The sequence below is a fragment of the Nerophis ophidion genome, linkage group LG04, assembly GCF_033978795.1.
Source record: "Nerophis ophidion isolate RoL-2023_Sa linkage group LG04, RoL_Noph_v1.0, whole genome shotgun sequence".
In the NCBI taxonomy this organism is placed as follows: domain Eukaryota; kingdom Metazoa; phylum Chordata; class Actinopteri; order Syngnathiformes; family Syngnathidae; genus Nerophis; species Nerophis ophidion.
Genome location: NC_084614.1, coordinates 71,194,890 through 71,222,389, shown reverse-complemented (window position 1 = coordinate 71,222,389; position 27,500 = coordinate 71,194,890). Strand labels below are relative to the sequence as shown.

Here is a 27,500-nt window from a genome sequence, read left to right as displayed (position 1 = left end):
TAGCTTTAGAACTTTGTTGTAAGAATCTCCTTCCGCGTCTGTCCCTGACACCCGCATTTTCAGGCTGGCTGTGGAAATACTGTGTGGAAACGCTCACCACCCACACTGCTTGGTGCTGCGTCGTAGCTGCTGTGACTTAGACCAGTGGTCCCCAACCAACCGAGCCGCGGCTCGATTGATAACGGGCCGCAGAATAATATTTTTTTATCCATCCATCCATCCATTTTCTACCGCTTATTCCCTTTTTGGGGTCGCGGGGGGCGCTGGCGCCTATCTCAGCTACAATCGGGCCGAAGGCGGGGTACACCCTGGACAAGTCGCCACCTCATCGCAGGGCCAACACAGATAGACAACATTCACACTCACATACACACACTAGGGCCAATTTTTTTTTTTTTTTTTAGTGTTGCCAATCAACCTATTATTATTATTATTTTCTTTTTTTTTTTTATTAAATCAACATAAAAAAAACACAAGATACACTTACAATTAGTGCACCAACCCCAAAAAAGTCCCTTTTTCACGACAAAAAAAAATAAAAAAACAAATCCCCCCCGCCGGGCCGCGGGACAAATTATGAAGCGTTGACCGGTCCGGTACAAAAAGGTTAGGGACCACTGACTTAGACGACCATAGTAACTAATTAAATTACCATAGTAACTAATTGGCTGACCATAGCAACTAATTAGATGACCATACTAACTAGTATACCATGCAAAAGTGCAGATTCCAACCATTGAAATACTTTGTATAGTTTTAAGACTTGCGGTCATTTGAAAACATCGCCACTTACAGACGGATGCTTATGATGATGACTGCACATCATAATGGCAGCGACGGTTTGAATCTTAAATATCTAAAAAAATTATTTGGGAATGGCTGGCAGGCCAGATTGAAAAGCTTAACGGGCTGCATTTGGCCTCCGAGCCTTAATTTTCCCAGGTCTGAGCTAAACTTACGTTGTCGCCAACCTTGTGGTCACGCCTTGAAAAAGAGCACGGCTTAAAGTGGGCGTGACTTAAACCAATTTCTAAAGTATCTGCAATAGATGTACCCGCTTTCTCGCAAACTTATGGACTATAAATGGAGTAATTCGGCCCAGAATGTGCCCTGACTCTTGACAATTTTCCCAGATTGATACCTGGCAGGCAACTTAAAGGTTGTTCTTGCGCCTGAAAAGCTGTCTTGCAAGGCTTATTTTCCGTTTTTTTATTTAACAAATAGAGAATTAATGACCAAAAATGCACTTGCATACAGTATCTACTAGGGGTGTGGGAAAAATTCAATTCGAATACGAATCGAATAGAATACGTTGTGCGGTTTCAGAATCGATTCTCATTTTTTTAAATCCATTTTTTTTCAATCAATCCAACAAACCACTACACAGCAATACCATAACAATGCAATCCAATTCCAAAACCAAACCTGACCCAGCAACACTCAGAACTGCAATAAACAGAATAATTGAGAGGAGACACAAACACGACACAGAACAAACCAAAAGTAATGAAACAAAATTGAATGTTATCAACAACAGTATCAATATACGTTATAATTTCAGCACACCAGTGATTAAAAATCCCTCATTGACATTATCATTACACATTTATAAAAATAATAAAAAAGAACAATAGTGTCACAGTGGCTTACACTTGCATCGCATCTTATAAGCTTGACAACACACTGTGTCCAATATTTTCACAAAGATGAAATAAGTCATATTTTTGGTTTGTTTAATAGTTAAAACAAATTTACATTATTGCAATCAGTTGATAAAACATTGTCCTTTACAATTATAAAAGCTTTTTTTTATAAAAACATACTACTTTGCTTGCATGTCAGCAGACCGGGGTAGATCCCGCTGAAATCCTATGTATTGAATGAATACAGAATCGTTTTAAATCGGAAAAATATCGTATTTGAATCGAGAATCGAATCGAATCGAAAAAAATCGATATATTATCGAATCGTGACCCCAAGAATCGATATTGAATCGAATCGTGGGACACCCAAAGATTCGCAGCCCTAGTATCTACATAATTAGCTTTCAGGAAGATGTCATTGACCTGATATAACATGACTTTCTAGATATTATTTCACAGTAATGATATTTGACTTGAGAGAGAAGAATTGTTTTATTGAACTCATGTGACTGTGCACCAGGACCTGGTTTGTCTTTAGGATCCAGGTGTTAGTGCGCATGCTCTATAGCCCGGCATTTCTGAGTTCTGTCCCACTGTGACGGCCAGGCCTCCTCCGCTTCTCATTCAGAAGCTCCTGGATGCGTTTGTTTTGCGTCCGTTCCCGAAAGGAGCGCATCCGAGGCACGAAGTAGTTCCGCTGGCCCCTGGTGGCGTGGCTGTCCAATCCCACAATGCCGTAGGAAACCTCCCCCATCGTGTTGTTCTCCTTCTTGGGAGACTTCGCTAACATCGCAGAAGTTCGAGGTTTGAAGTCAGTCCGATGCGGTTTGAGGTCGCCTTCTCCCGGGGTTCGGTCTGGTGATGATGTCACAGTGATGACATCGTCATGCCTTTGGGCGGTCTCACTGTGTGGTGCAACAGACGTCCAAATAAGCGGCATCGGTGAACTTTGACCTTTGACATTTATCATATTTTTCACGGCAGGAGTCGTCGAAGTGACGCCCGCAGCATCCTCGTAGGAAGAATAGTCTTCATAATCATCGTAATCGACGTAAATAAAGTCTGTGGTGTTGGTGGGCGGAGTTAGGGTTAAAGTAGCTGACTTGGTGGGCGGAGTTAGGGTGAAAGTAGCAGTGCTGGTGGGCGGAGTTAGGGCTAAAGTGGCAGTGTTGGTGGGTGGAGTTAGGGCTAATGTGGCAGTGTTGGTGGGCGGAGTTAGGGTTGAGGCGGCAGTGTTGGTGGGCGGAGCTTGGGTTAAGGTGGCAGTGTTGGTGGGCAGCGTTTGGGTTAAAGTGGCGGTTGTAGTGTCGCTGGTGGGGGAAGCATATGACGTCACTGTGGTGGATTTACTGTAAGACAAAAAAAGGGGTGGAGTCACTGTGCACAATCACTTCCAAGCGCACACACACACGCACACGCATGAAGAAAATGGTCACCTGACGTTGCTGCCGCCGCTGAAGTTGCTGCACGACTTGCAGCACATTTGTCTGTAGGCGGAGTTGGAACAGTAGCGACTCAGCGACTCCATCCGACAGAACACAGATCGATCGCCACGGCAACGCACACCTGGAGAAAGACCAGCTGCGATGAACTGAACGGGACGAGAGTGGGAGGAGTCTGCTTTACTGGAGATGTTCTTTGAGAGCGGGGCGTCCGCGCTGGTCCTGGACAGCCATTGGACCATGAAGTTTTTCGGGTCAGCTGCAGAAGACAAACACAAAGTCACTCGATCAGCCGTCCGAATCCGCATCCAGCGGGTGACGTGCAATCTTACACCCGCAAGGCGTCGCTCTGCAGTTGCGGCGGGTCATTGGCGGAACCAGGCTGCAGTTCCCGGAAGAACCTTCTGGCTTCACGCAGACCACCTGACGCTCCTGCGTGCCGTTGCCGCACGTGACGGAACACTGCAACGCAGATGCCGCGTCATTGCTTTGCGACATTCGCGTCAGCATTTATCCGTATCTTACCGGCGTCCAGGCGCCCGCTCGCCACGCAGCAGGACACGGAAAGCGGTTGCACGGTTGCTTAGCCTCTGGCCGACGGTCCTCGCAGAACTCGCTGTTGACAGAGCGTCGCCGGCCCCCGTCTATTAGCTGCTGGCAGCCCACCCAGCGACGCTGCCAGCCACTCCGTCCACAGGAGGCGCTGCAGGCCTCCCAACCTCCGCTCACCCAGCTGCATAAGAGCAAGAAGTAGGAGAGGTGTGAATCTTTGAGAACCCAACGATTCGATCCGGCCACGATTCAACACGATTCTCGATGCAACCCAATTCTCCCATTGTATTATTTGGTATAATAATGAGTGGGCTGTCCTTTGTCACCAATTCTGTTCATAACTTTTATGGACATAATTTCTAGGCGCACTCAAGGCATTGAGGGGATCCAATTTGGTGGCTGTAGGATTATGTCCTTGCTTTTTGCAGATGATGTGGTCCTGATGGCTTCATCTGGGCAGCATCTTCAGCTCTCACCCGATCGGTTCGCACCTGAGTGTGAAGCGACTCGGATGAGAATCAGCACCTCCGAGTCTATGGTTCTCGCCCGAAAATGGGTGGAGTGCCATTTCGGGGTTGGGGAGGAGATCCTGCCCCAAGTGGAGGAGTTCAAGTACCTCGAAGTCTTGTTCACAAGTGAGGGAAGAATGGATCGTGAGATCCACAGGTGGATCGGTGCGGTGTCTGCAGTCTACCATCGGTCCTTCATGGTGAAGAAGGAGCTGAGCCGGAAGGCAAAGCTCTCAATTTACTGGTCGATTTACGTTCCCATCCTCACTGAGCTTTGGGTTATAACCAAACGGACACGATCACAGGTACAAGTGGCCAAAATTTGTTTCCGCCGCCGGGTGGTGGGACTCTCCCTTAGAGATAGGGTGAGAAGCTTGGCCATTTGGGAGGAGCCAGATGAGGTGGTCCGGGCATCTGATCAGGATGCCACCCGAATGCCTCCCAAGGGAGGTGTTTAGGGTACGTCCGACCGGTAGGAGGCCGTGGGAAGGTCTGGACTTTTCTGCTTAGGCTGCTGCCCCCGCGACCTGACCTCTGATAAGTGGAATATATAGATGGGCACACACACACACACGCACACACACACACACACACACACACACATGCACACTTTTGAGGTAAGCCAAAGGCTCCCTAAAATATCCTTAAACCCCTCTAAATAATTGTTGTATTTTTTTTAATGCTCTTTTTTTTTTTCTACAAAATAGTGGCGACAAATTTATTATCAAGTCGCGAGAATGCAACTTTTAGTAATCTATCAACCTGTCATTATTCACATAAATATGATTACAAATCCCTCAAGTTTCTCGTTACTTTCTAGTGTTAGGTAGGGATGAACTGATTCATGTATATTATTATTAGTAGATAAGAATAACAATATACCCTTCTAATAATATCATTATTAGGTGATTGATTGATTGATTGAAACTTTTATTGGTAGATTACACAATTCAGTACATATTCTGTACAATTGACCACTAAATGGTAACACCCAAATACGTTTTTCAACTTGTTTAAGTCGGGTTCCACGTTAATCAAATAATGGTAGGTAAGAGGGTAAATGTGTTGTCTAATAATTGCATCTAGTAATAATCATAACAATAATAATAGTTATAATCACTAATATTATTGGTGCATCTACTGGGGTTTAAGCATCCTCTGCCTTTAAAAACTTTAATCGAGGTTCCTTGAATGCACTACAATTATGTGCTGTGAGATGCAAAAGTGAAACTTAAATATAACTTTGTCCACAAACGCTGCTACAAATAGATTTATAAAATGTTTCCCTTTTTTCCTGGTTCCCAAATGCAGGCGCTATAAGGAATTAACCGTGTTGCATTTTTTTGCACTGTGCTGTGGTTTGTGGTACACTTTTCTAATTTAATTAAAACAACCTTATTATTGAACTTGGATGGATTTTATCCTAACTTTTATGAGATTTTATTTTATAACGGACAGATTTAAATAAAATAAAAACAATCAAGTTCAAATCTTAACAAAAGCCCAGGCAAAGATTATGTGGCTCTCCTAGAGGTTGTGGCCCTAAAGGCCTACTGAAATGAGATGTTCTTATTCAAACGGGGATAGCAGGTCCATTCTATGTGTCATACTTGATCATTTCGCGATATTGCCATATTTTTGCTGAAAGAATTTAGTAGAGAACATTGACGATAAAGTTCACAACATTTGGTCGCTAGTAAAAAAGTCTTGCCTGTACCGGAAGTAGCAGACGATGTGCGCGTGACATCACGGGTTGTGGAGCTCCTCACATCCTCAGATTGTTTACAATCATGGCCACCAGCAGCGATAGCGATTCGGAGCGAGAAAGCGACGATTTCCCCATTAATTTGAGCGAGGATGAAAGATTCGTGGATGAGGAAAGTGACAGTGAAGGACTAGAAAAAAAAAAAAGAGGAGGGCAGTGGGAGCGATTCAGATGTGACATTTACTAAGATAATTCTGGAAAATCCCTTATCTGCTTATTGTGTTCCTAGTGTTTTAGAGAGATTATATGGTCGTACCTGAAAGTTGGAGGGGTGTGTTGACCGCCAGTGTCTTCGATGGAAGCCACGTTTCTTGACGAGGCAAGGCAGCCGGGCTGAGATTTTTTTCCACCCCCTCCTCCACGGTGCAAGCATCCGACAGTCGGGGGCGGGCGTTGGGAGGAGGCAAGAGAGTCCGCAGCTGCAGGAGCCGAGGCACGACGCAAGCTCTCCGCTCATAACTACAATAAGAGCCGACTTGGTGGGGCGGTTAAGCTCGGTTGGTAGAGCGGCCGTGCCAGCAACTTGAGGGTTGCAGGTTCGATTCCCGCTTCCGCCATCCTAGTCACTGCCGTTGTGTCCTTGGGCAAGACACTTTACCCACCTGCTCCCAGTGCCACCCACACTGGTTTGAATGTAACTTAGATATTGGGTGTCACTATGTAAAGCGCTTTGAGTCACTAGAGAAAAAGCGCTATATAAATATAATTCACTTCACTTCACTTAATACCACCATTTTCCCACCGAAACCTGCCGGTTGACATGTGGTAGGGAACCATGTTCGCTTGACCGCTCTGTTCCATAATAAAGCTTCACCATCAGCTTTTGGGTATGTAAACAAGGAAACACCAGCTGAGTTTGTGTGGCTAAAGGAGGCCGCAATACACCGCTTCCCACCTACATCTTTCTTCTTTGACGTCTCCATTATTAATTGAACAAATTGCAAAAGATTCAGTAACACATATGTCCAGAATACTGTGTAATTATGCGATTAAAGGAGACTACTTATAGCTGGGATCGGTGCAGGATCAAAATGTCCGCTACAATCCGTGACGTCACGCGCACGCGTCATCAACAGGATAGTTCGCGCGAAATTTAAAATTGCAATTTAGTAAACTAAACCGGCCGTATTGCAATGTGTTGCAATGTTAAGATATCATCATTGATATATAAACTATCAGACTGCGTGGTCGGTAGTAGTGGGTTTCAGTAGGCCTTTAAACAACCACCTAGAGTGGTAATGCGAGTGTGTGTGTGTGTGTGTGTGTGTGTGTGTGAAGTGTTACCGTGGCAAGCTGCATGGGTCAGTGTTACACATGCGGCTGATGGCTCTTGGATGGTTGATGTTCGAGCAGAAAGTTCTCGGGACCATCTTCCCGTCCGCCTTCCGTCTGCAGCCAAATCTTGTGTGCTGTTTCCCTGCCGATCAGAAGCGGCCGTTAACCGCGATGGCCGACTGTTCCCACGACAGCCAGCTGGCGCCCTACCTCCTCCGCAGGTTTTGGAGCACTGAGACCACTTCTTGAGCGCCCACTCGTAGAAGAGAGTGTCCTCCTGCACCAGGTTGGACTCCAGCGAAGACCGCAGGTGGTCCTGGATGATGTACTTGTAGGACACAGTCACCTTGGCGTCGCCATGGGAACGCACCTGTTTACATGACAAATCAGTCAGTCCCTACAGGATTTCGCTGGCGTATTTATTGTGAATGTTGTGGCCTAAAATGCTGGAAGTTTTAAAAGTCGCAGCAAAAGTTCCGAAGCTTATTTTTTCAATAACATCGGATCAACTTCAGATTTTATACATTTGTTAATGTTTTAAGTGTTCCTTTTTAACCTCAAAACGCACAGTAATTCAAAAAATAATTGGAAAACAAATACCATATTGATGTTTCACTCCTTTTTTACCACACAGACCTAAAAGTTGACAGACATTTTCAGAGCTTGTTGTCATATTACTGAAGAGTTTTGATTTATCGTAACCAGTGTTGGGAAACACAGCGTTACTATCATTACTAAAACAGTTACTTTTACTAATCAATTTTTTACAAATTAATTACTTTTACATATGTTAAAACGCTGTTACTGATAATGTTTGATGTAACGTGACACGCCACTTTTGATTTGTTTGTATTTCAACAAGACAGCGTCAGAAGCTCATGTTCAATGCAGGAAGTAACTTTTTACAGATGAAAGCAACAAGCAGCAACACACTAACAGAAACTTGATATCAAATAGGAGGCAACATCACACAGCAAACAACACACTTAAGTACATATACACACTACTATTATTGCTGCTACTACAAGTTGATAATGAACAAGTTGAATGTAGGAAGTAGCTGTTTTTCAAATGAAAGCAACAACCAGCACCACTCTAACATTAACTTGATATCAAATAGGAGGCAACATCACACAGCAAACAACACACTTAAGTACATATACACACATTACTACTATTGCTGCTACTACAAGGGAATAATGAGCAAGTTCAATGAAAGAAGTTACTTTTTACTAGAGAAAGCAACAACCAGCACCACACTAACATGAACTTGATATCAAATACGAGGCAACATCACACAGCAAACAACACACTTAAGTACACACCCACACACTACTACTATTGCTGGTACTTCAAGGGAACAATGAACAACAAATCAACGAAGTGACAAGCCTGCAATCTCCACGATACCTTGTTGGTGGACAAGGAGACTACGATGAACATTCATTCTCTTGACTAACGAGCGCTAAGACAATCCAGTGAAAAGATTCAAAAGAGCTGCCGTCACTGCAGCTGAACTAATAAACACAAGTGAGCTCCTGCTGATGTCAAACGTCACTCGTCAACAGGCACTCTACTCTCATGAAACGTCTCTCTACTGCATATACCAGGATATATACCATATATATACATATATATACGTATACATACACATATATATATATATATACACACACATACATATATACATACATACATACGTACATATATACATACATGCATATATATATATATAAATATATATATATACATACATATATACATATACATTTATACACATATATATAAATATATATATACATACATACATACATATATATACATTTATACACATACATATATAAATATAAATGCATATATATATATAAATAGATATATACATACATACATACATACATACATACATAAATATACATACATATATATATATAAATACATACATATATATACATACATATATATATAAATATATACATACATACATGCATGCATGCATACATACACACACACACACATATATACATACATATATATATATATATATATACATACATATATATATATATACATATATACATATATATATTATATATATATATATGTATACACATATATACCGTATTTCCTTGAATTGCCGCAGGGGCGCTAATTAATTTAAAACCTCCTCTCACTCCTGCGCTTACCAAAGGCATGCGGTAGAAGTAAGCATGCGCTAATTATTTTTAAAACCTCTTCTCACTCCGGCACCTACCAAAGGTGTGCAGTAAAAATTTGAGTGTGATGTAACCTTGGACCTTAAATCCTACTGAATAGCTCTTAATCTTCTTCCCTCTATGCGATTTCAAATTACCGGTATTGAAATCAGCCTCCTCCATTTTGAAAATGACGACAAGGGAAGTGTCACTCGTGACGTCACGAGTTTTACCAGGCGGTAATACTAAGCATGCGCTAATTATTTTGGGAAGCGAGTTTGACCCGTTTAGTGCGTCTGCCTCACAATACGAAGTCCCTGAGTAGTTCTGGGTTCAATCCCGGGCTCGGGATCTTTCTGTGTGGAGTTTGCATGTCCTCCCCGTAACTGCGTGGGTTCCCCCCGGGTACTCCGGCTTCCTCCCACCTCCAAAGACATGCACCTGGGGATAGGTTGATTGGCAACACTAAATTGGCCCTAGTGTGTGAATGTGAGTGTGAATGTTGTCTGTCTATCTGTGTTGGCCCTGCAATGAGATGGCGACTTGTCCAGGGTGTACCCCGCCTTCCGCCCGATTGTAGCTGAGATAGGCACCAGCGTTCCCGCGACCCCAAAAGGAATAAGTGGTAGAAAATGGATGGATATATGTGTTTAGGTAACGCAATATATATTTTCTCTAGTGATTAAATACTTTTAATTACAGGAACTGACCATGATTACAACTCCATATTTCAACGGTCCCGTGGTCTTCACCACTTCCCGCGCCGAGCTGTGGATGTACTCCCAGGCCAAGGCCTTCTCGACCAGCACACGGGACGCCGGGACATCGTCTTCGTCATTCAGGAATAGGTGACCCGTCTCCTGGTTCTTCACCGCTACACAGGAGATACCTGTGACTGTCAGGTTACAGACGTGCGTAGAGGAAATGGCGCCCCGTTTACCCAGGACGTGGGGAGTCCTCCTGAACTCCTGCACCAGGAGGTGTCGCGCCCCTCGCGGAATCTCCAGGATCTTCAGGTAACCTAGGTGACGACAGCCAATCGGGATGATTAGCTGGTGCTGAAGGTGAACTTTGCCCTCAAGCACTCACCTGTTTTGTTTGCACTTCGGGTAAAATTTCCTTTAATTAGCCGACAGCTAGAGTTGTCTCCCCCGCAAACGCCGCAACGATCCTCATGCTGGTCTGATGCGATCAGTCCGTCACATCCCACGTGCTGCCGCCAGCGAGGTAAGGAGACAATGGGAAGGTGGTAGGAGACAAGGAGAGAGACACTGCCCCCTACTGGTGCTCACTAAAAAGGACTATGACCTAATCTATATTTATATATACAACAGGGGTGTCCAAAGTTTGGCCTGGGGGCCATTTGCGGCCTGCCACTAATTCTTTAATGGCCCGTGGCACATTATTAAAATACTATTATAAAATGTAAAAAAAAAAGTGGAATAAAAGAGCTAAAAGATGAATTTTAACAAGAAAAAGTTGCGATGTTGACGCTAATAACACAAAGCTGCCACACGGGCAGCTTTTATTCTTTAAAGCTGTCACTGCTAAAAAAAAAAAAAAATAACAAATCAAAGTCAATGTAATGAATTATTGATCTATTCAAGGCTATTCAACTATTCCACTTTGAAAATCTTTTTTGGGGAACATATTGCATATTTTGTGTTTGCCATTATAAACAGGGTTTTGACAAAAAGGTCATAACATGTTAAAAAAATTATACATTTATATCAACAGATATAAAGTAAAAAATAATTGTTTAACATATTTTTAACACTTTTATGATCCTCAATAATTTCAGTGGGATTTTATTCAAGCTGTTGTTGCTAAAAAAAAAAAAGTTTTTGCCATTAAAAACAGGGTTTTAACAAAAAGGTCATAAAACATAAATAAAAAAAATTACTACATTTATATCAACATATATTAAGTAAAGAAAAATGTGTAACATATTTGTAACACTTTTGAGTGGGGTTCTTTTGGTTTCACAATAATTTCAGTGGGATTTTAGTTAAGCTGTCATTGCTCCAAAATTAATTAATTTAAATAAATGTTATAATGAAATACTGACTTATTTATTTAAGACTCCAATTACTTCAACTCAAATATTCGACTTTGAGATCTTTTTGGGGAAAAATATTGCACATTTTGTGTTTTTGCCATTAAAAACCGGGTTTTAACAAAAAGGTCATAAAACATAAAACAAATAATAATAATACATTTATATCAACGTATACAAAGTAAAGATAAATGTATAAGATATTTGTTACACTTTTGAGTGGGGTTCTTTTGGATTCACAAGAATTTCAGTGGGATTATTTTTTTTAATTATCATTGCTCAAAATGTTTTTATAAATTCAAATAAATATTATAATTAATTAGTGATGTATTTAAGGCTCCAATTACTTCACGTCAAATACTTCACTTTGAAAATCTGTTTTGGGAAAAATAATGCATATTTTATGTTTTTGCCATAAAATACAAGGTTTTGACAAAAAGGTCATAAAACAAATAAAAAAAACTTTTTAAAAGTAGATATAAAGTAAAACAAAAAAAAAGGAAAACATTTTTAACAATTTTAGAAGTGGGGCCATTTTGGATACCTAAGAACTTTTGTGGGATTTCTATTTTTAGAACCGGTCATTGCTCAAAAAATAATAATGAATTAAAATAAATGTTATAATTAATTGTTGACCTATTTAAGAATCCAATTACGTCAGATCAAATATTTTTACTTTAAAAATAATTTTTGGGGAAAAATAATTGCATATTTTGTGTTTTTGCCATAAAATACAAGGTTGTTTTTTTTTACAAAAAATGTTATAAAACAAACAAAACAACTTTATATTAATAGATATTAAGTTTACACACACACACACACACACACACACACACACACACACACACACACACACACACACACACACACACACACACACACACACACACACACACACACCAGGTGTGGAGAAATTATTCTCTGCATATGACCCATCACCCTTGATCACCCCCTGGGAGGTGAGGGGAGCAGTGGGCAGCAGTGGTGGCTGCGCCCGTGAATCATTTTGGCGATTTAACCCCCAATTCAACCCTTGATGCTGAGTGCCAAGTAGGGAGGTAATGGGTCCCATTTTTATAGTCTTTGGTATGACTCGGCCGGGGTTTAAACTCACAACCTACCGATCTCAGGGCGGACACTAACCACTAGGCCAGTGGTTCTCAAATGGGGGTACGCGTACCCCTGGGGGTACTTGAAGGTATGTCGAGGGGTACGTGAGATTTTTGAAAAATATTTTGAAAATAGTAACAATTCAAAAATCCTTATAAATATATTTTTTTAATAATACTTCAACAAAATATGAATGTAAGTTCATAAACTGTGACAAGAAATGCAACAATGCAATATTCAGTGTTGACAGCCAGATTTTTTGTCGACATGTTCCATAAATATTGATGTTAAAGATTTCTTTTTTTGTGAAGAAATGTTTAGAATTAAGTTCATGAATCCAGATGGATCTCTATTACAATCCCCAAAGAGGGCACTTTAAGTTGATGATTACTTCTATGTGTAGAAATCTTTAATTATAATTGAATCACTTGTTCATTTTTCAACAAGTTTTTAGTTCTTTTTATATCTTTTTTTCCAAATATTTCAAGAAAGACCACTACAAATGAGCAATATTTTCCACTGTTATACAATTTAATAAATCAGAAACTGATGACATAGTGCTGTATTTTGCTTGTTTTTTTCAACCAAAAATGATTTGCTCTGATTAGGGGGTACTTGAATTAAAAAAATGTTCACAAGGGGTACATCACCGAAAAAAGGTTGAGAACCACTGCACTAGGCCACTGAGTAGCAATCATTGGCACTTTAACTTTAACTTAAAAAAGAAATATGTACAACCTATTTTGACACTTGTAGGTGTGGGGCCCTTTTGGATACCTAAAAACCTTTTGTGGGATTTCTTTTTTTTTTTTAAACTGTCATCGCCAAAAAAATAATAATTAATTAAAATCCATCCATCCATTTTCTACCGCTTATTCCCTTTTGGGGTCGCGGGGGGCGCTGGCGCCTATCTCAGCTACAATCGGGCGGAAGGCAGGGTACACCCTGGACAAGTCGCCACCTCATCGCAGGGCCAACACAGATAGACAGACAACATTTACACTCACATTCACACACTAGGGCCAATTTAGTGTTGCCAATCAACCTATCCCCAGGTGCATGTCTTTGGAAGTGGGAGGAAGCCGGAGTACCCGGAGGGAACCCACGCATTCACGGGGAGAACATGCAAACTCCACACAGAAAGATCCCGAGCCTGGATTTGAACCCAGGACTGCAGGAACTTCGTATTGTGAGGCAGACGCACTAATTAATTAAAATAAATGTTATAATTAATTGTTGACCTATTTAAAGGCCTACTGAAAACCACTACTACCGACCTCGTAGTCAGATAGTTTATACATCAATGATGAAATATTAACATTGCAACACATGCCAATACGGCCTTTTTAATTTACTAAATTAAAATGTTAAATTTCCCGCGGAGTTTCATGCTGAAAACGTTGCGGAAAGATGAGGCGTGTTTGTGACATTATTGGCTGAGCGGACATTTTAGCCCACTCACGGCTAAAAGTCGTCTCTTTTCATCGCATAATTACACAGTATTTTGGACGTCAGTGTTGCTGAATCTTTTGCAATTTGTCCAATTAATATTGGAGACTATCAAGAAGAATGCTGTTGGTGGAAAGCGGTGGATTGCAGCTGCCTTTAGCAACTGAAACACAGCCGGTGTTTCTTTGCTTGTTGTGAAGCTTTTATAAACATGTTTCTTTACCACATGTCAACCAGCAAGTTTTGGATGAGAAAATTGTGATATTAAGTCGGCTCTTACCGGAGACTTGTGCGGAGTTAGCGTCCTCTTGCAGCAGCTGTCAAAAAGGCAGCTGGGATCTCGGCTCCTACATTGGTTTCTCTGAGAGACACTGGCTGTCACCGCAGCCCTCCGACTTTCAGGTACGACTTTATAATCTTACTAAAACACTATTAACACAATAAGCAGATAAGGGATTTTCCAGAATTATCCTAGTAAATGTGTCTAATAACCAGGGGCGCCGCTAGCGATTTTGGGACCCATGAAAAGAATCTTAACAGGGCCCCTAAGTTAATGTAATTATTTTTTCTGTATTATAATTTCATCATCATGGCCCCCCTCCATCATGGGCCCCTAGAATCCGTCTCCTTTACCCCCCCTTTTCGGCGCCCCTGCTAATAACATCTGAATCGCTCCCACTGCCGTCGCCTTTTTTTTTCTTTCTAGTGCTTCACTCTAACTTTCCTCATCCACAAATCTTTCATCCTTGCTCAAACTAATGGGGAAATCGTCGCTTTCTCGGTCCGAATCGCTCTTGCTGCTGGTGGCTATGATTATAAACAATGTGCGGATGTGAGGAGCTCTACAACCTGTGACATCACGCTCACATCGTCTGATACTTCCGGTACAGGCAAGGCTTTTTTATTAGCGACCAAAAGTTGCGAACTTTATCGTCGATGTTCTCTACTAAATCCTTCCTGCAAAAATATGGCAATATCGCAAAATTATCAAGTATGACACATGGAATGGACCTGCTATTCCCGTTTAAATAAGAACATCTCATTTCAGTAGGCCTTTAAGACTCCAATTACTTCACATCAAATATTCTATTTTGAAATGTTTGGGGGGAAAATATTGCATATTTTGTGTTTTTGCCATGAAAACAGGGTTTTGACAAAAAGGGATGAATCATAATGAAAATAATATAGATTTTTCAAACGCCAGATAGACCTGAAGTTAATCTTGAGAAAAAAAAAGTAATATGTGACCTATTTTTTAAAAATTTTTATGACTAAGACTCTTCCAGGTCCTTGGTACTAAGCTTGAGGAGAGGCCGGGAAAAAAAACAAAAAAACATAATGTATTGGTTTTGAAAATGAAAAATATCCAAATGGCCGCCACATGGTTTGATTTGTCAGTGTGCGGCCCTCAGTGGAAAAAGTTTGGACACCCCTGGTATAAAAGTAGTAGAGCGATAAAGACCTCACACTCTCCTCGCACACACACGCTGTAGGGGTCGTTGTACGAGCACCGTGTCCCGTCATGCACCCGTCTCTTCATGGAAACAACTGCTCCCGTCTGGTTGGACTGGCAGAAGAGACGACACCGCTCGTCAGCTGAAAAAAGATGATAGCATGAGAGGCTGAGCATTCTGGAATGTTCCACAAGTTGCATTGCTGATGGAATGGGATGGATTGCCAAATTCCTGAGCGATGAGATTAGCAGTGCCGCACGCACACAAACACACACACACACACACACACACACACACTGCATCGGATTTGTGGGTGTGTGTAGTTACGGTCGGCGTGTTCGATGGGCAGCCAGTGATGTTTTTGTCCGTGGTGTTCCAGAACGTCATCCCAAACGTGACACTGCTCCCCCCTGAAAGACACCAGGCGCCATGCAAGTCATCCAGCCGTCTTGTCCCCCTAAGCGTGGGCGTCGTCACCAGACCTGAAGTCCGTCAGTGGCGGACACTGTTCGTCCCGGTTGCACAGCAGGAACTCATAACTGTTTCCGGAACAGGTGCGACCCCCGTTGGCTGGACTGAGAACAGAAACAGTTTGTCTCTTATTGCGTTTTACGACATCAATGCCAAGCACTCACGGTGGGTTGTCACAGATCCTTGTCCGAATCCGGACACCGCCCCCGCAGGTTCTGGAGCAGCTGCTGTAAGAGCTCCACGATCCCCATTCACCATCTTGCCTCAGGAGGTCGGGGGTCAAGACGATGCAGAGGCCTCTGTAGCAGTGCTGAAAAAGACCGTGTTACCCTTTAGATGGGGGCAAGTTTCAAGATTGTTTATTGTCATATCTTTCTCTCTGGCACTCATCGAGGGTGGACGCCCCCCTTTCCTCTCCCTTATCTCTCCTGCTTGCTTCTTTGTTTTGTCTTGTCTTAACTTTCTTGTTGCTTCTTTTTGCACTGCTCTCCAAATCTAAACATTGGAACTACTTAACTGGCCTCAACAAAATTGACAAGATCTTGGGTTTGGGGGAACCTGCTGTCGTGACGAAGCGGTTGTTGATGGACACACGACGGACTCTTGGGAGAAGAAGGAGCGCCGCGTGCCTGGCGACCCTTTTCTGTCGAGGACGTGAAGATATCCACCTATTCGGAATTATGACAACAGGACATCTGCTGATTGGAGTAAGCGTTGCTATGGTTTGTCGACAAATTGGAAGTTGCTGGCAGTCTTCAAAGTACCCCAAAGCTGCCACAAATGATTAGAGGATGCGGGAAGAACTGTGGATTACATCGGACTGTCTACCCCACAGGTTTTGAGGACCAGTCATAGACAATTTAGAGTGAAAAGCAAATTTTATTTTCGCTCGCATACAAAATCATTCTAACTTGGATTGTTTCCCTGGCTTCGAGACTCTCCCGAAGAACAGCGCAGCGAAGACACAACAAACTCTCTTCTTGTCTCTCATGGACACACACCCGTTGTTGTTGACTTTGGACGAAACGGTACAATACATCAAGGCCGCGGAACAAAGACACACTACGGGCATATCCACAAAAAAAATATACGCCACACATACCCCCTCCCACCCTCAACCCAACGCCCTCGATGCAAATCCCGTAGGGGTGATAAATGGATGGTCAGCGCCTGAGAGCTGCGGCCTACCACCATGACCTTGAACTACCTTCCCTCTGTTGCTAGATATCTCGAGATGTATGTTGTAATATGTATATGTGCTTTGCTATGGAGGTTTTCCCCCACTCCGAACTGGGCCCCCTTAGGAGCCCAGTCTGGATTGTATTTTTTTTTACTCATCCTTCCCCAGCATTTACCTTTTCCCCATCTTTTATTGGGCGCCTTATGGCGACCCATCAGCGTTCTTGTTCTGTAACCCTGTACACTGTTTGTTTGTCCGTCTAATCTTGAACAGGTTTGTGCTGAAAATAAAGTTTCGTTGTACTTGTGCAATGACAATAAAGACCTACCCTATCCTACATGCACAGTTAAACAGTTTGCCGTACAATGAAAATCTTACTTTGCTAGTCCACCCTTCAACAAGTCACACGGTACTTAACTACAAATAAAAAAAATAATAATAAAAATGTATATACAAGGCACAGTAAGTAACATAACATTATTGCACATTCTGATTGACAGTAAACAGTATAAATATGGAGGTGACCTTGGGTCACAGCAGCAGTTAAAGTGTCTTTAGTGATCAAAGGTGAAAAGTGTCTACAGTGATGGTTCACAGTTCGGGGGTGGTCAAGGTTCCTGTCTTGTTCAAAAGACAGGGTTACGTCATTCTGAGCATTTCTGTGCCCAACCCTCCCTCTGATTACGCCGGAGCCTCACCTTCCCTTGTCCGCATGGGGTCCCGTCCAGAGGTGGACCCTTCTTGGATCTGCAGAAGAAAGGATTGTTGTAGTCGCTGCACCACAGCTGCTGGCAAGGCTGCAAGTTGGGATACTGACGGGAACAGGAAAGACAACAGTGTGGTTGAGATGAGGGTGTTCCTAATGAAGAAACCAGCCTAACAAGCCACAGGCCATTAAAACAATGTTGAGAACTTGTTGAATTAGGTCCTGACTAGGGTTCTACAGTATACCGCGATACTAATGAATCATATTCGGTGCTATACCGCCTCTGAAAAGTACCGGTCCCCCGCCCCGTCGTCGTCGTCAAGTCGTGTCATTGCTGGTTTACGAGCAGAGGAGCATGTTCGGCAGTGCACAATCACGGAGTACTTATAAGCAGACACAGAATGTTGACAGAAAAATGAGAACGTACGCATTTTGGTCGAAAAACTAATGATAAAAGTGAAGTTACAACACTGAAATGCTCTCAGGAAGAGGTGCTTTAAGACACGGCTAGCTAGCTAGCGGCTTAAGTCCAGCCCCAGTCTGCAGTGCTTTAGCCACTTCTGAATCACTAATCCTCGTCTCCATGGCGACAAATAAAGTAAGTTTCTTACATGTATCATCCCTGCAGGGCGAGGAATAGCTAAACTTGCTTCACTACACACCGTAGCTCACCGGCGTCTCAATGTAAACAAACGCCATTGGTGGATCTACACCTTACATCTACTGTAATAACACCAAGTACTGGAGCGTATGGAGTCGATACTACTATGATTACATACATATTTTTTAGCATCACAAAGTCTTCTTTGTTTTTTTTTAAAGTGTATATTATGTTTATAAACTCAGGAAATATATCCCTGGACACATGAGGACTTTGTATATGACCAATGTATGATCCTGTTAATACTTGGGATCGGATTGATATCCAAAATTGTGGTATCATCCCAAAACTAATGTAAAGTATCCAAACAACAGAATAATAAGTGATTATTACATTTTAAGAGAAGTGTAGATAGAACTTCTTAAAAGAGAACGTAAGCAGATGTTAACAGTATATGAACAAGTACATTAATAACTGATTTTCTACCACTTGTCCTTAATAAGTTTGCCTTATGTCACTGCACATGTCAGCAGATAAATTGGGAGCTTTTGTTTGCTAACTTACTACTAAAAGACAAGTTTTCTAGTATGTTCACTATTTTATTTAAGGAACAACTTGTGATAAGAAACATATGTTTAATGTACCGTGAGATTTGTTGTTAAAATAAAGCCAATAATGCAATTTTTTGTGGTCCTCTCTATTAATGAAAAAGTATCGAAAAGTACCAAAAAGTATCAAAATACATTTTGGTACCGGTACCAAAATACTGCTATCGGGACAACACTAGTCCTGACGTTGAGCAACACAAACATAACATTGAAACAACATGCTTTTTGACGACGTTTAATCAATATTGGGTTCTGACATCGATTTGGTCATTTCCCAATCATTCTACAACACAAATACAATGTCGAAACAACATACTTTTTGGAAATGCTTATTCAATGTCAGTTTGTGACGTTGATTTGACCATCGAAATTTGGTCATTTCTCAACCAAAAACGTGGATCCAACGTCGAACATCAATGTTATCTCAATTTGCAAATACAACTATTTTGCAACGTTGTTTCAAAGTCACTTTCAGAGGACATGTAAGCATAATCAACATTTTATCAATGCATTGAGCCTGTTGGGAGGGAGCAGTCAATAGTTTTTACGGTAAAAAAAGACTGACAGCTCGGTTTGTCTTAGCACGAATTTTGTCATAAAAATATTAGTGGTACCCTTTTTACATTCACAGTAATGCACCGTAAAAACAACAGCTGTAGGTTTTACGGTAAAAAGTAAAAAGCTGGCAGCTCAATCGCAATAATTTAACTGTAAATTTACTTGCCAGAATTTTGCCATAAAAATAACAGTGGTACCGTTATTCCATTTACGGTAATGCAATGGAAATGGATAAGCGATAAATGGAAAATCGGCCGACCATTTTATGGTTAGTAAAAAACCTGGCAGCTCAGAGCAAGAATTTCGCCGTAAAAGTCAGTCGCCAGAGTTTTACTGTAAAAACATATGTGGTGCGGTTCTTCCATAGTTAAGGGTGTTCCTAATAAAGAGACCAGTGTGCATTTGAAAAAATAAGTCAGTGACTTATACATTAAGGAAAAAAACAGGAAGCTCAGTTGCCAGATTTTTACTGTAAAAATCAAATTTATACCCCGCCCCTTTCATTTTTATGATGAAATTCTGACAACTGAGCTGCCAGTTTTTTTCTTACCATAAAATCTACGGTCGTTTTTACAGTGCATTATTGTAAATGTAAAAACGATACCACTTAACTTTTACTGTCAAATTTTGAGCAAAATCTATGGTTGTTTTTCCACGTCACAGTAAAAACGTATGCAGTAAAAAAAAAAAAAAATTGCAGCTCAATACAGAAATTTACAATAAAAATAACAGTGGTACCCTTATTACATTTACAGTAATGCACTGAAAAACAATGGTGGATAATATTGTAAGTAAAAAAATCCTGAAGCTCAGTAGCCAGAATTTTATCATATATAAATAAAAGTGGCACCATTTTCCCATTATATTTATGCACTATAAAAATCGTAAAATTCACAGTTACAAAATGGCAGGTCAGTCTACGGAACATTACAACAAAATAACAGTGGTCCGGTTTTTACATTTACATTACACTGTAAAAACGACTCTAGATTTTACCGTAAAAAATGGCAGTTGAGTCGCCAGAATTTTGCCGTAAAAATCTATGGATTTATTTTACAGTTTGGATTAAGGTGTAGGCTCCTGCAACCCCCGCGAACCCGAAAGGGACAAGCGGTAGAAAATGGATGTATGGATAGATTAAAGGCCTACTGAAACCCACTACTACCGACCACGCAATCTGATAGTTTATACATCAATGATGAAATATTAACGTTGCAACACAAGCCAATACGGCCGGTTTAGTTTACTAAATTGCAATTTTAAATTTCCCGCGAGGTATCCTGTTGAAAACGTCGCGGAATGATGACGCTTATGTTGACGCGTGCTTGTGACGTTATTGGTTGGAGCGGACATTTCAGCCCAGCACCATTCACGGCTAAAAGTCGTCTCTTTTCATCGCATAATTACACAGTATTTTGGACATCTGTGTTGCTGAATCTTTTGCAATTTGTTCAATTAATAATAGAGACTATAAAGAAAAATGCTGTTGGTGGAAAGCGGTGGATTGCAGCTGCCTTTAGCAACCCAAACACAGCCGGTGTTTCTTTGTTTGTTTTGAAGCTTTAACACAGAGCGGTCAAGCGAACATGTTTCTCTACCACATGTCAACCAATTGTGATATTAAGTCGGCTCTTACCGGAGACTTGAGTGGATTATGCGACCACCTCCTGCAGCTGTCAAAAAGGCAGATGTGATTCCATTGGCTTCTCTCAGTGACACTAGCGTTAACCGCAGCCATCTGACTTTTAGGTATGACTTTATATTCTCACTAAAACAGTATTAACACAATAAGCAGATAAGGGATTTTCCAGAATTATCCTAGTAAATGTGTCTAATATCTGAATCGCTCCCACTGCCGCCGCCTGGAGCCAGCGCCTTTCCTTTTTTTTCTTCTATTTTTTTTTTTTAAGTGCTTCACTCCAACTTTCCTCATCCACGAACCTTTCATCCTTGCTCAAATTAATGGGAAAATCGTCACTTTCTCGGTCCGCATTGCTCTTGCAGATGGTGGCTATGATTATAAACAATGTGAGGATGTGAGGAGCCCTACAACCCGTGACGTCACGCACACATGGTCTGCTACTTCCGGTACAGGCAAGGCTTTTTTATTAGCGACCAAAAGTTGTAAACTTTATTGTGGATGTTCTCTACTAAATCCTTTCAGCAAAAATATGGCAATATTGCGAAATTATCAAGTATGACACATAGAATGGACTTGCTATCCCTGTTTAAAAAGAAAAATCTCATTTCAGTAGGCCTTTAAGGTGTCCCTGATAAGGAAACCAGTGTAACCCGCCTTGGTCAGTCCCTGCGTTCCTGTTCTGCCAAGGACTCGAGCCTGCGTACTAGCATGCGAGCTACTGAGCTAAAAGCCCATGCCATCATTTAGTTTAACAGCACTGCTCTTGAGGATCAGTCAATTAAGAGGTTTCCCATCTTTACGCTCACCCCCCTAAACCTCACTCTCATCTGGGTCACGGCACCAAGGCAACCCGCTTTGTTCAGTCCCTGCTTTACTGTTCCGCCCGGGAAGAAAACCTGGGTCATAGCGTGCTAGCTACCGAGCAAAGTCCACACTATCATCCTGGTAACCAGCACTGCTCTTCAGGTTGTCAGGGAGGGAGCTTTTCCAATGCACACATGGCCCAACCCCACTGGCTATACCTTTGTTACACTCACCCCCTAAACCTCACTCTCATGCAGGTCATGGCACCAAAGTAACTCGCTTTGTCCAATGCCTGCTGTCTCAAACATGGCATGGGAGACGAGCATGCTAGCTGCTGAGCTAAAAGCCAGAGCTATTAAAGGCCTACTGAAACCCACTACTACCGACCACACAGTCAGATAATTTATATTTCACTGATGAAATCTTAACATTGCAACACATTCCAATACGGCCGGTTTAGTTTACTAAACTGCAATTTTAAATTTCCTGCGGAAGTATCATGCTAAAACAACGCGGTATGATGACGCGTGCGCGTGACGTCACGCATTGTAGAGGACATTTTGTCCAGCACCGTTCACAGCTATAAGTCGTCTCTTTTCATTGCATAATTCCACAGTATTTTGGACATCTGTGTTGCTGAATCTTTTGCAAATTGTTCATTTAATAATAGAGACTACAAAGAAGAAAGATGTAGGTGGGAAGCGGTGTATTGCGGCCGCCTTTAGCAACACAAACACAGCCGGTATTTCATTGTTTCCTTGTTTACATTCCCGAAAGATGACGGTGAAGCTTTACTATGGAACAGAACGGTCAAGCGAACATGGTTCCCTACCACATGTCAACCGGCAGGATTCGGGTGAGAAAATGTTGGTAATAAGTCGGCTCTTACCGTAGACATGAGCGGAGAGCTTGCGTCGTTCCTCCTGCACCTGTCAAAGAAGCAGCTGCGGACTCTCTTGCCTCCCCCCACGGGCCGCCCCCGACTGTCGGATGCTTCCACCGTGGAGGATGGCAAAAAAAAAAAAAAAATCTCAGCCCGGCCCCACTGGCTGCCTTCGCCTCGCCGAGAAACGTGGCTTCCCTCGGAGACACTGGCGGTCACCACACCCGTGCCCACACCCTTCCGACTTTCAGGTTGTACAGGTACGACCATATAATCTTACTAAAACACTAGTAACACAATAAGCAGATAAGGGATTTTCCAGAATTATCCTAGTAAATTTGTCTAACAACATCTGAATCGCCCTGCTGTCTAGTGTTTTTTTTTGTTTTGTTTTTGTTTTCTGTAGTCCTTCACTCTCACGTTCCTCATCCACGAATCTTTCATCCTCGCTCTAATTAATGGGGAAATCGTTGCTTTCTCGGTCCGAATCGCTCTCGCTGCTGGTGGCCATGATTGTAAACAATGTGCGGATCTGAGGAGCTCCACAACCCGTGACGTCACACGCACATCGTCTGTTACTTCCGGTACAGGCAAGGCTTTTTTATTAGCGACCAAAAGTTGCGAACTTTATCGTTGATGTTCTCTACTAAATCCTTTCCGTAAAAATATGGCAATATCGCAAAATGATCAAGTGTGACACATAGAATGGACCTACTATCCCCGTTTGAATAAGAAAATCTCATTTCAGTTGGCCTTTAACCTGGTAACATGCACTGCTCTTGAGGTCGTCAAGGAGTAAGGTGTACAAACGTACACATGGCCCAGCCACACTGGGTGGTCTTCGTTACACTAGCATAGTTGAAAGTGTACATTATTGTGCAATTGAGGTCAGAGGTCAAACGTACAGCGCTACAGGTACCATATCCTGGGCCGAAGTCAAAGCCACACTGCTGCTCCATGGAATACTGAAACCCCGGCAAAAGGGGCGGAATCGGCCAGTCGGGGCTGAACGGGTCGTCGCGGAGACAGTCGTATATGCTAAGCAGGGAAACACAAACCCATGTGACGTGAGGCCTGCGTGGAGGGGGACAAGAAGTGTTGAGTGAACTCACGGGAGGTGCTTGTGGAGCTCGCTCCAGCTGCACATGGACCAGTGGTAGCGGTAGAAGGAGGCCTGAACTCGTGGGGACATGATGCTGCCTAACAACACGTCGTCATCGCATTCGTTCTCCTCGCCATCATGTTTCATTCCCAACCTAAGCACAAAAATGGTTATGCTTTATACACACACACATATATTATATATATATATATATATATATATATATATATATATATATATACATACACATATATATATATATATATATATATATATACATACACATATATATATATATATATATATATATATATATACATACATACATACACATATATATATATATATATACATACACACATATATACATATATGTATATATATACATACATACATACATACACACATATACAGTATATATGCGTGTGTATTTGTATATATATATATATATATATATATATAAATATATATATACAATATATATATATATATATACACACATATATATACACATACATATATATAGATATATTCATATATATATATATACATACACATATATATATATATATACATACATGTATTTACATACATACATATACACACACACACACATACACACATACATACATACATACATACATATATATATACAGTACATACTTTGAAACCTCCGAATTCGGGAGATGGGGAGTGGGGGGTTTGAGGTAGGCGGGGTTGGGGGGTCGAGGTTTGGTTGTAGTGTGGGTGTATATTGTAGCGCCCCGAAAGAGTTAGTACTGCAAGGGGTTCTGGGTATTTGTTCTGTTTTGTTTATGTTGTGTTACGGTATGGATGTTCTCCCGTAATGTGTTCGTCATTCTTGTTTGGTGTGGGTTCACAGTGTGGCACTTATCTTGTTACAGTGTTAAAGTTGTTTATACGGCCACCCTCAGTGTGACCTGTATGGCTGTTGATCAAGTTGATCAATGAATCTTCGGTTCCAACTTAAAGGAAACCGCCATCTGCCGTCGTCGTCATGCAGCTAACTATTTAGCAGCGTCATTCGTGAGTATCAAAATTTTATATTTTACAATTTCATAAGTGTCATGTGAGAGTGTAGAAAGTGTTTGCGAGCTTATAGGAACTATTTATGAGTGTTAATAACAGTGTGTGAATGGTTCATAAAGACCTAAAGTACATAAATATTCACATAAATCATAACATACTGTAAATAACGTTAATTTAAGCTACCGCAGGAAAGGTCCGTAAAAGTGAAAACCAAGGGAACACTGTACTGTTTAGTTGCATGTACAGTAAATGTACTGTAGGCCTGGGCCGTCCCACAAATTATTGCAGATAGTGAAGTGAAGTGAATTATATTTATATAGCGCTTTTCTCTAGTGACTCAAAGCGCTTCACATAGTGAAACCCAATATCTAAGTACATTTTTTTTTTAAACCAGTGTGCGTGGCACTGGGAGCAGGTGGGTAAAGTGTCTTGCCCAAGGACACAACAGCAGTGACTAGGATGGCAGAAGCGGGGATTGAACTTGCAACCCTCAAATTGCTGGCACGGCCGCTCTACCAACCGCGCTATAGTGCCCGATAAACGACATCGTCAGAAATATCTTGAGACTAGATTAACCAGTTATGTAATTATTAATTACACATAATAATGCGAGTAACCCTTTCAAATGCAATAAACATTCATCTTTCCATTAGTATTATTTACCATTGTAATTGGAGGGTCAATAATCTTTAACTATCCTAAATAAGTAAACCAAATCTCAATCCTTTTTAGCTAAGAAATGTTACTTCAATAAATATTGAACAACTTCAGTGGGTGTTTTGTGTTTCTATTCATTTTCCCTCATGGATGAATAAAGTTTGTTTAAGTCTATATTTTTTCAACAAATTCAGGATACTGGCTTGATCGTCCATGGCTCACCTCCAAAACCCTCAAATGTAGACTCCAAACATCCCAGAACAAGCTAGTCCGGTTACTTTTAGACCTCCACCCCAGATCACACCTCACTCCAACCCACTTCTCCAAAGTGGGCTGGCTCAGAGTGGAGGACAGAGTAAAACAACTTGCACTGAGCCTAGTCTATAAAATCCGCTACACCTCCCTGATACCGAAGTACATGTCAAACTACTTCCTTAACGTAAATGACCGCCATAACCACAATACCAGGGGGAGCTCCACAAACCACGTTAACCCCAGATTCCGATCTAACAAAGGTCTTAACTCATTCTCTTTCTATGCCACATCAATGTGGAATGCACTCCCAACAGATATAAAAGTAAGTGCATCTCTATATTCCTTCAAAACTGCTTTAAAACAACACCTCCAGGCAACTTCAACCCTTTACTAATACCCTCCTCCATTCACATCCCATCTCCCCGGATTGTAAATAACCTAATGTAAATAGTCAAATGTACTTCTAATGTATATACTTGTTCTTATGCTATCTGAACTCACTATGTTTTCTGCTCGCTGTACATATCCTACTAAGTAAGACCTACACTGTTTCAATGTCCATTTCTCTGTTGATGCAATTGTTGATGACTGAAGTACTGATATCAACCAAAGCTCCTCATCCCACACCCCGGATTGTAAATAATGTAAATAATTCAATGTGTATACTATAATGATTAACCTGTGTGATGACTTTATTATGCTGATACTATATATTTATACCATGAATTGATTAACGTGGACCCCGACTTAAACAAGTTGAAAAACTTATTCGGGTGTTACCATTTAGTGGTCAATTGTACGGAATATGTACTGAACTGTGCAATCTACTAATAAAAGTTTCAATCAATCAATCAATTGCTCATTCGGTTTGAAACCGAAAAGTTCCCTTTGTGGCGCTTCTTACTAACGACTAGCAAGGCTCTTATCCGAGTATGTGTATAAGCTAACGGTCCTGCCAGTGTCCACAAAGATTGTGGATAGATGACTAGAGGATTCACTCCCTTTATTTAATTTTGCTGTTGGAAAAACCCGCTGCATCCTGTTTGGAAGCGACAGATGGACAAAAACAAACACACACGGATAATCGGGACATGGCAATTTATGAATACCGGCAATGTTATTGTCTTTATTTTTATCTATCGTTCGATCATCTAATTTATTGACTATCGGTCCAGGCCTAAATATATGTATATTTGTATCTTTGTCTATATGTTTATATGTATTTTTGAGCGTGTCTGTCTGTGTTGTCTTCAATCAGAGTGACATTGTCTCACACATGGCCAATTTCGTGTGCAGCAACGAAGGCGGACGAGAAGCCGTCCTCAATGACCAGAACACAACTCTGATGCATCTGACACATTCCCGTAACTGGAGCATAGCCTGCCGAGAAAGGGTTCAACGTCAAACCATTTAGGAACCAGTACCAGAAGCAGTACTAGCTGCGGTAGTCGAGGTAAAATTAGTACTCGCAGTACCCTGCATGCCGGAGGGTCCAAACTCGCGTCTGCTCAGGTAGACAAGGTGGTCGTGCTGCTG

At 41.5% G+C, this 27,500-nt stretch overlaps 1 protein-coding gene across 1 annotated transcript in view; it reads right to left on the bottom strand.

The window, feature by feature from the left end:
- Window positions 1-2,116: 2,116 nt before the first annotated feature.
- LOC133551834 (A disintegrin and metalloproteinase with thrombospondin motifs 2-like) overlaps window positions 2,117-27,500 on the bottom strand; it is a 35,086-nt gene continuing 9,702 nt past the window's right edge. The window contains exons 7-25 of the mRNA XM_061898974.1: window positions 27,440-27,500; window positions 27,239-27,344; window positions 24,013-24,156; window positions 23,806-23,938; window positions 17,797-17,910; window positions 16,083-16,228; window positions 15,930-16,022; window positions 15,775-15,857; window positions 15,456-15,589; window positions 10,468-10,591; window positions 10,319-10,399; window positions 10,089-10,252; window positions 7,397-7,556; window positions 7,196-7,328; window positions 3,611-3,818; window positions 3,418-3,547; window positions 3,270-3,344; window positions 3,080-3,209; window positions 2,117-2,992 (exon numbers count right to left, since the gene is read on the bottom strand). The exon at window positions 27,440-27,500 is cut by the window's right edge and continues 93 nt beyond it. Of these exons, the coding sequence (XP_061754958.1) occupies window positions 2,206-2,992; window positions 3,080-3,209; window positions 3,270-3,344; window positions 3,418-3,547; window positions 3,611-3,818; window positions 7,196-7,328; window positions 7,397-7,556; window positions 10,089-10,252; window positions 10,319-10,399; window positions 10,468-10,591; window positions 15,456-15,589; window positions 15,775-15,857; window positions 15,930-16,022; window positions 16,083-16,228; window positions 17,797-17,910; window positions 23,806-23,938; window positions 24,013-24,156; window positions 27,239-27,344; window positions 27,440-27,500 (3,006 nt within the window). The 3' untranslated portion in view covers window positions 2,117-2,205. The remainder of the gene's footprint in view (window positions 2,993-3,079; window positions 3,210-3,269; window positions 3,345-3,417; window positions 3,548-3,610; window positions 3,819-7,195; window positions 7,329-7,396; window positions 7,557-10,088; window positions 10,253-10,318; window positions 10,400-10,467; window positions 10,592-15,455; window positions 15,590-15,774; window positions 15,858-15,929; window positions 16,023-16,082; window positions 16,229-17,796; window positions 17,911-23,805; window positions 23,939-24,012; window positions 24,157-27,238; window positions 27,345-27,439) is intronic.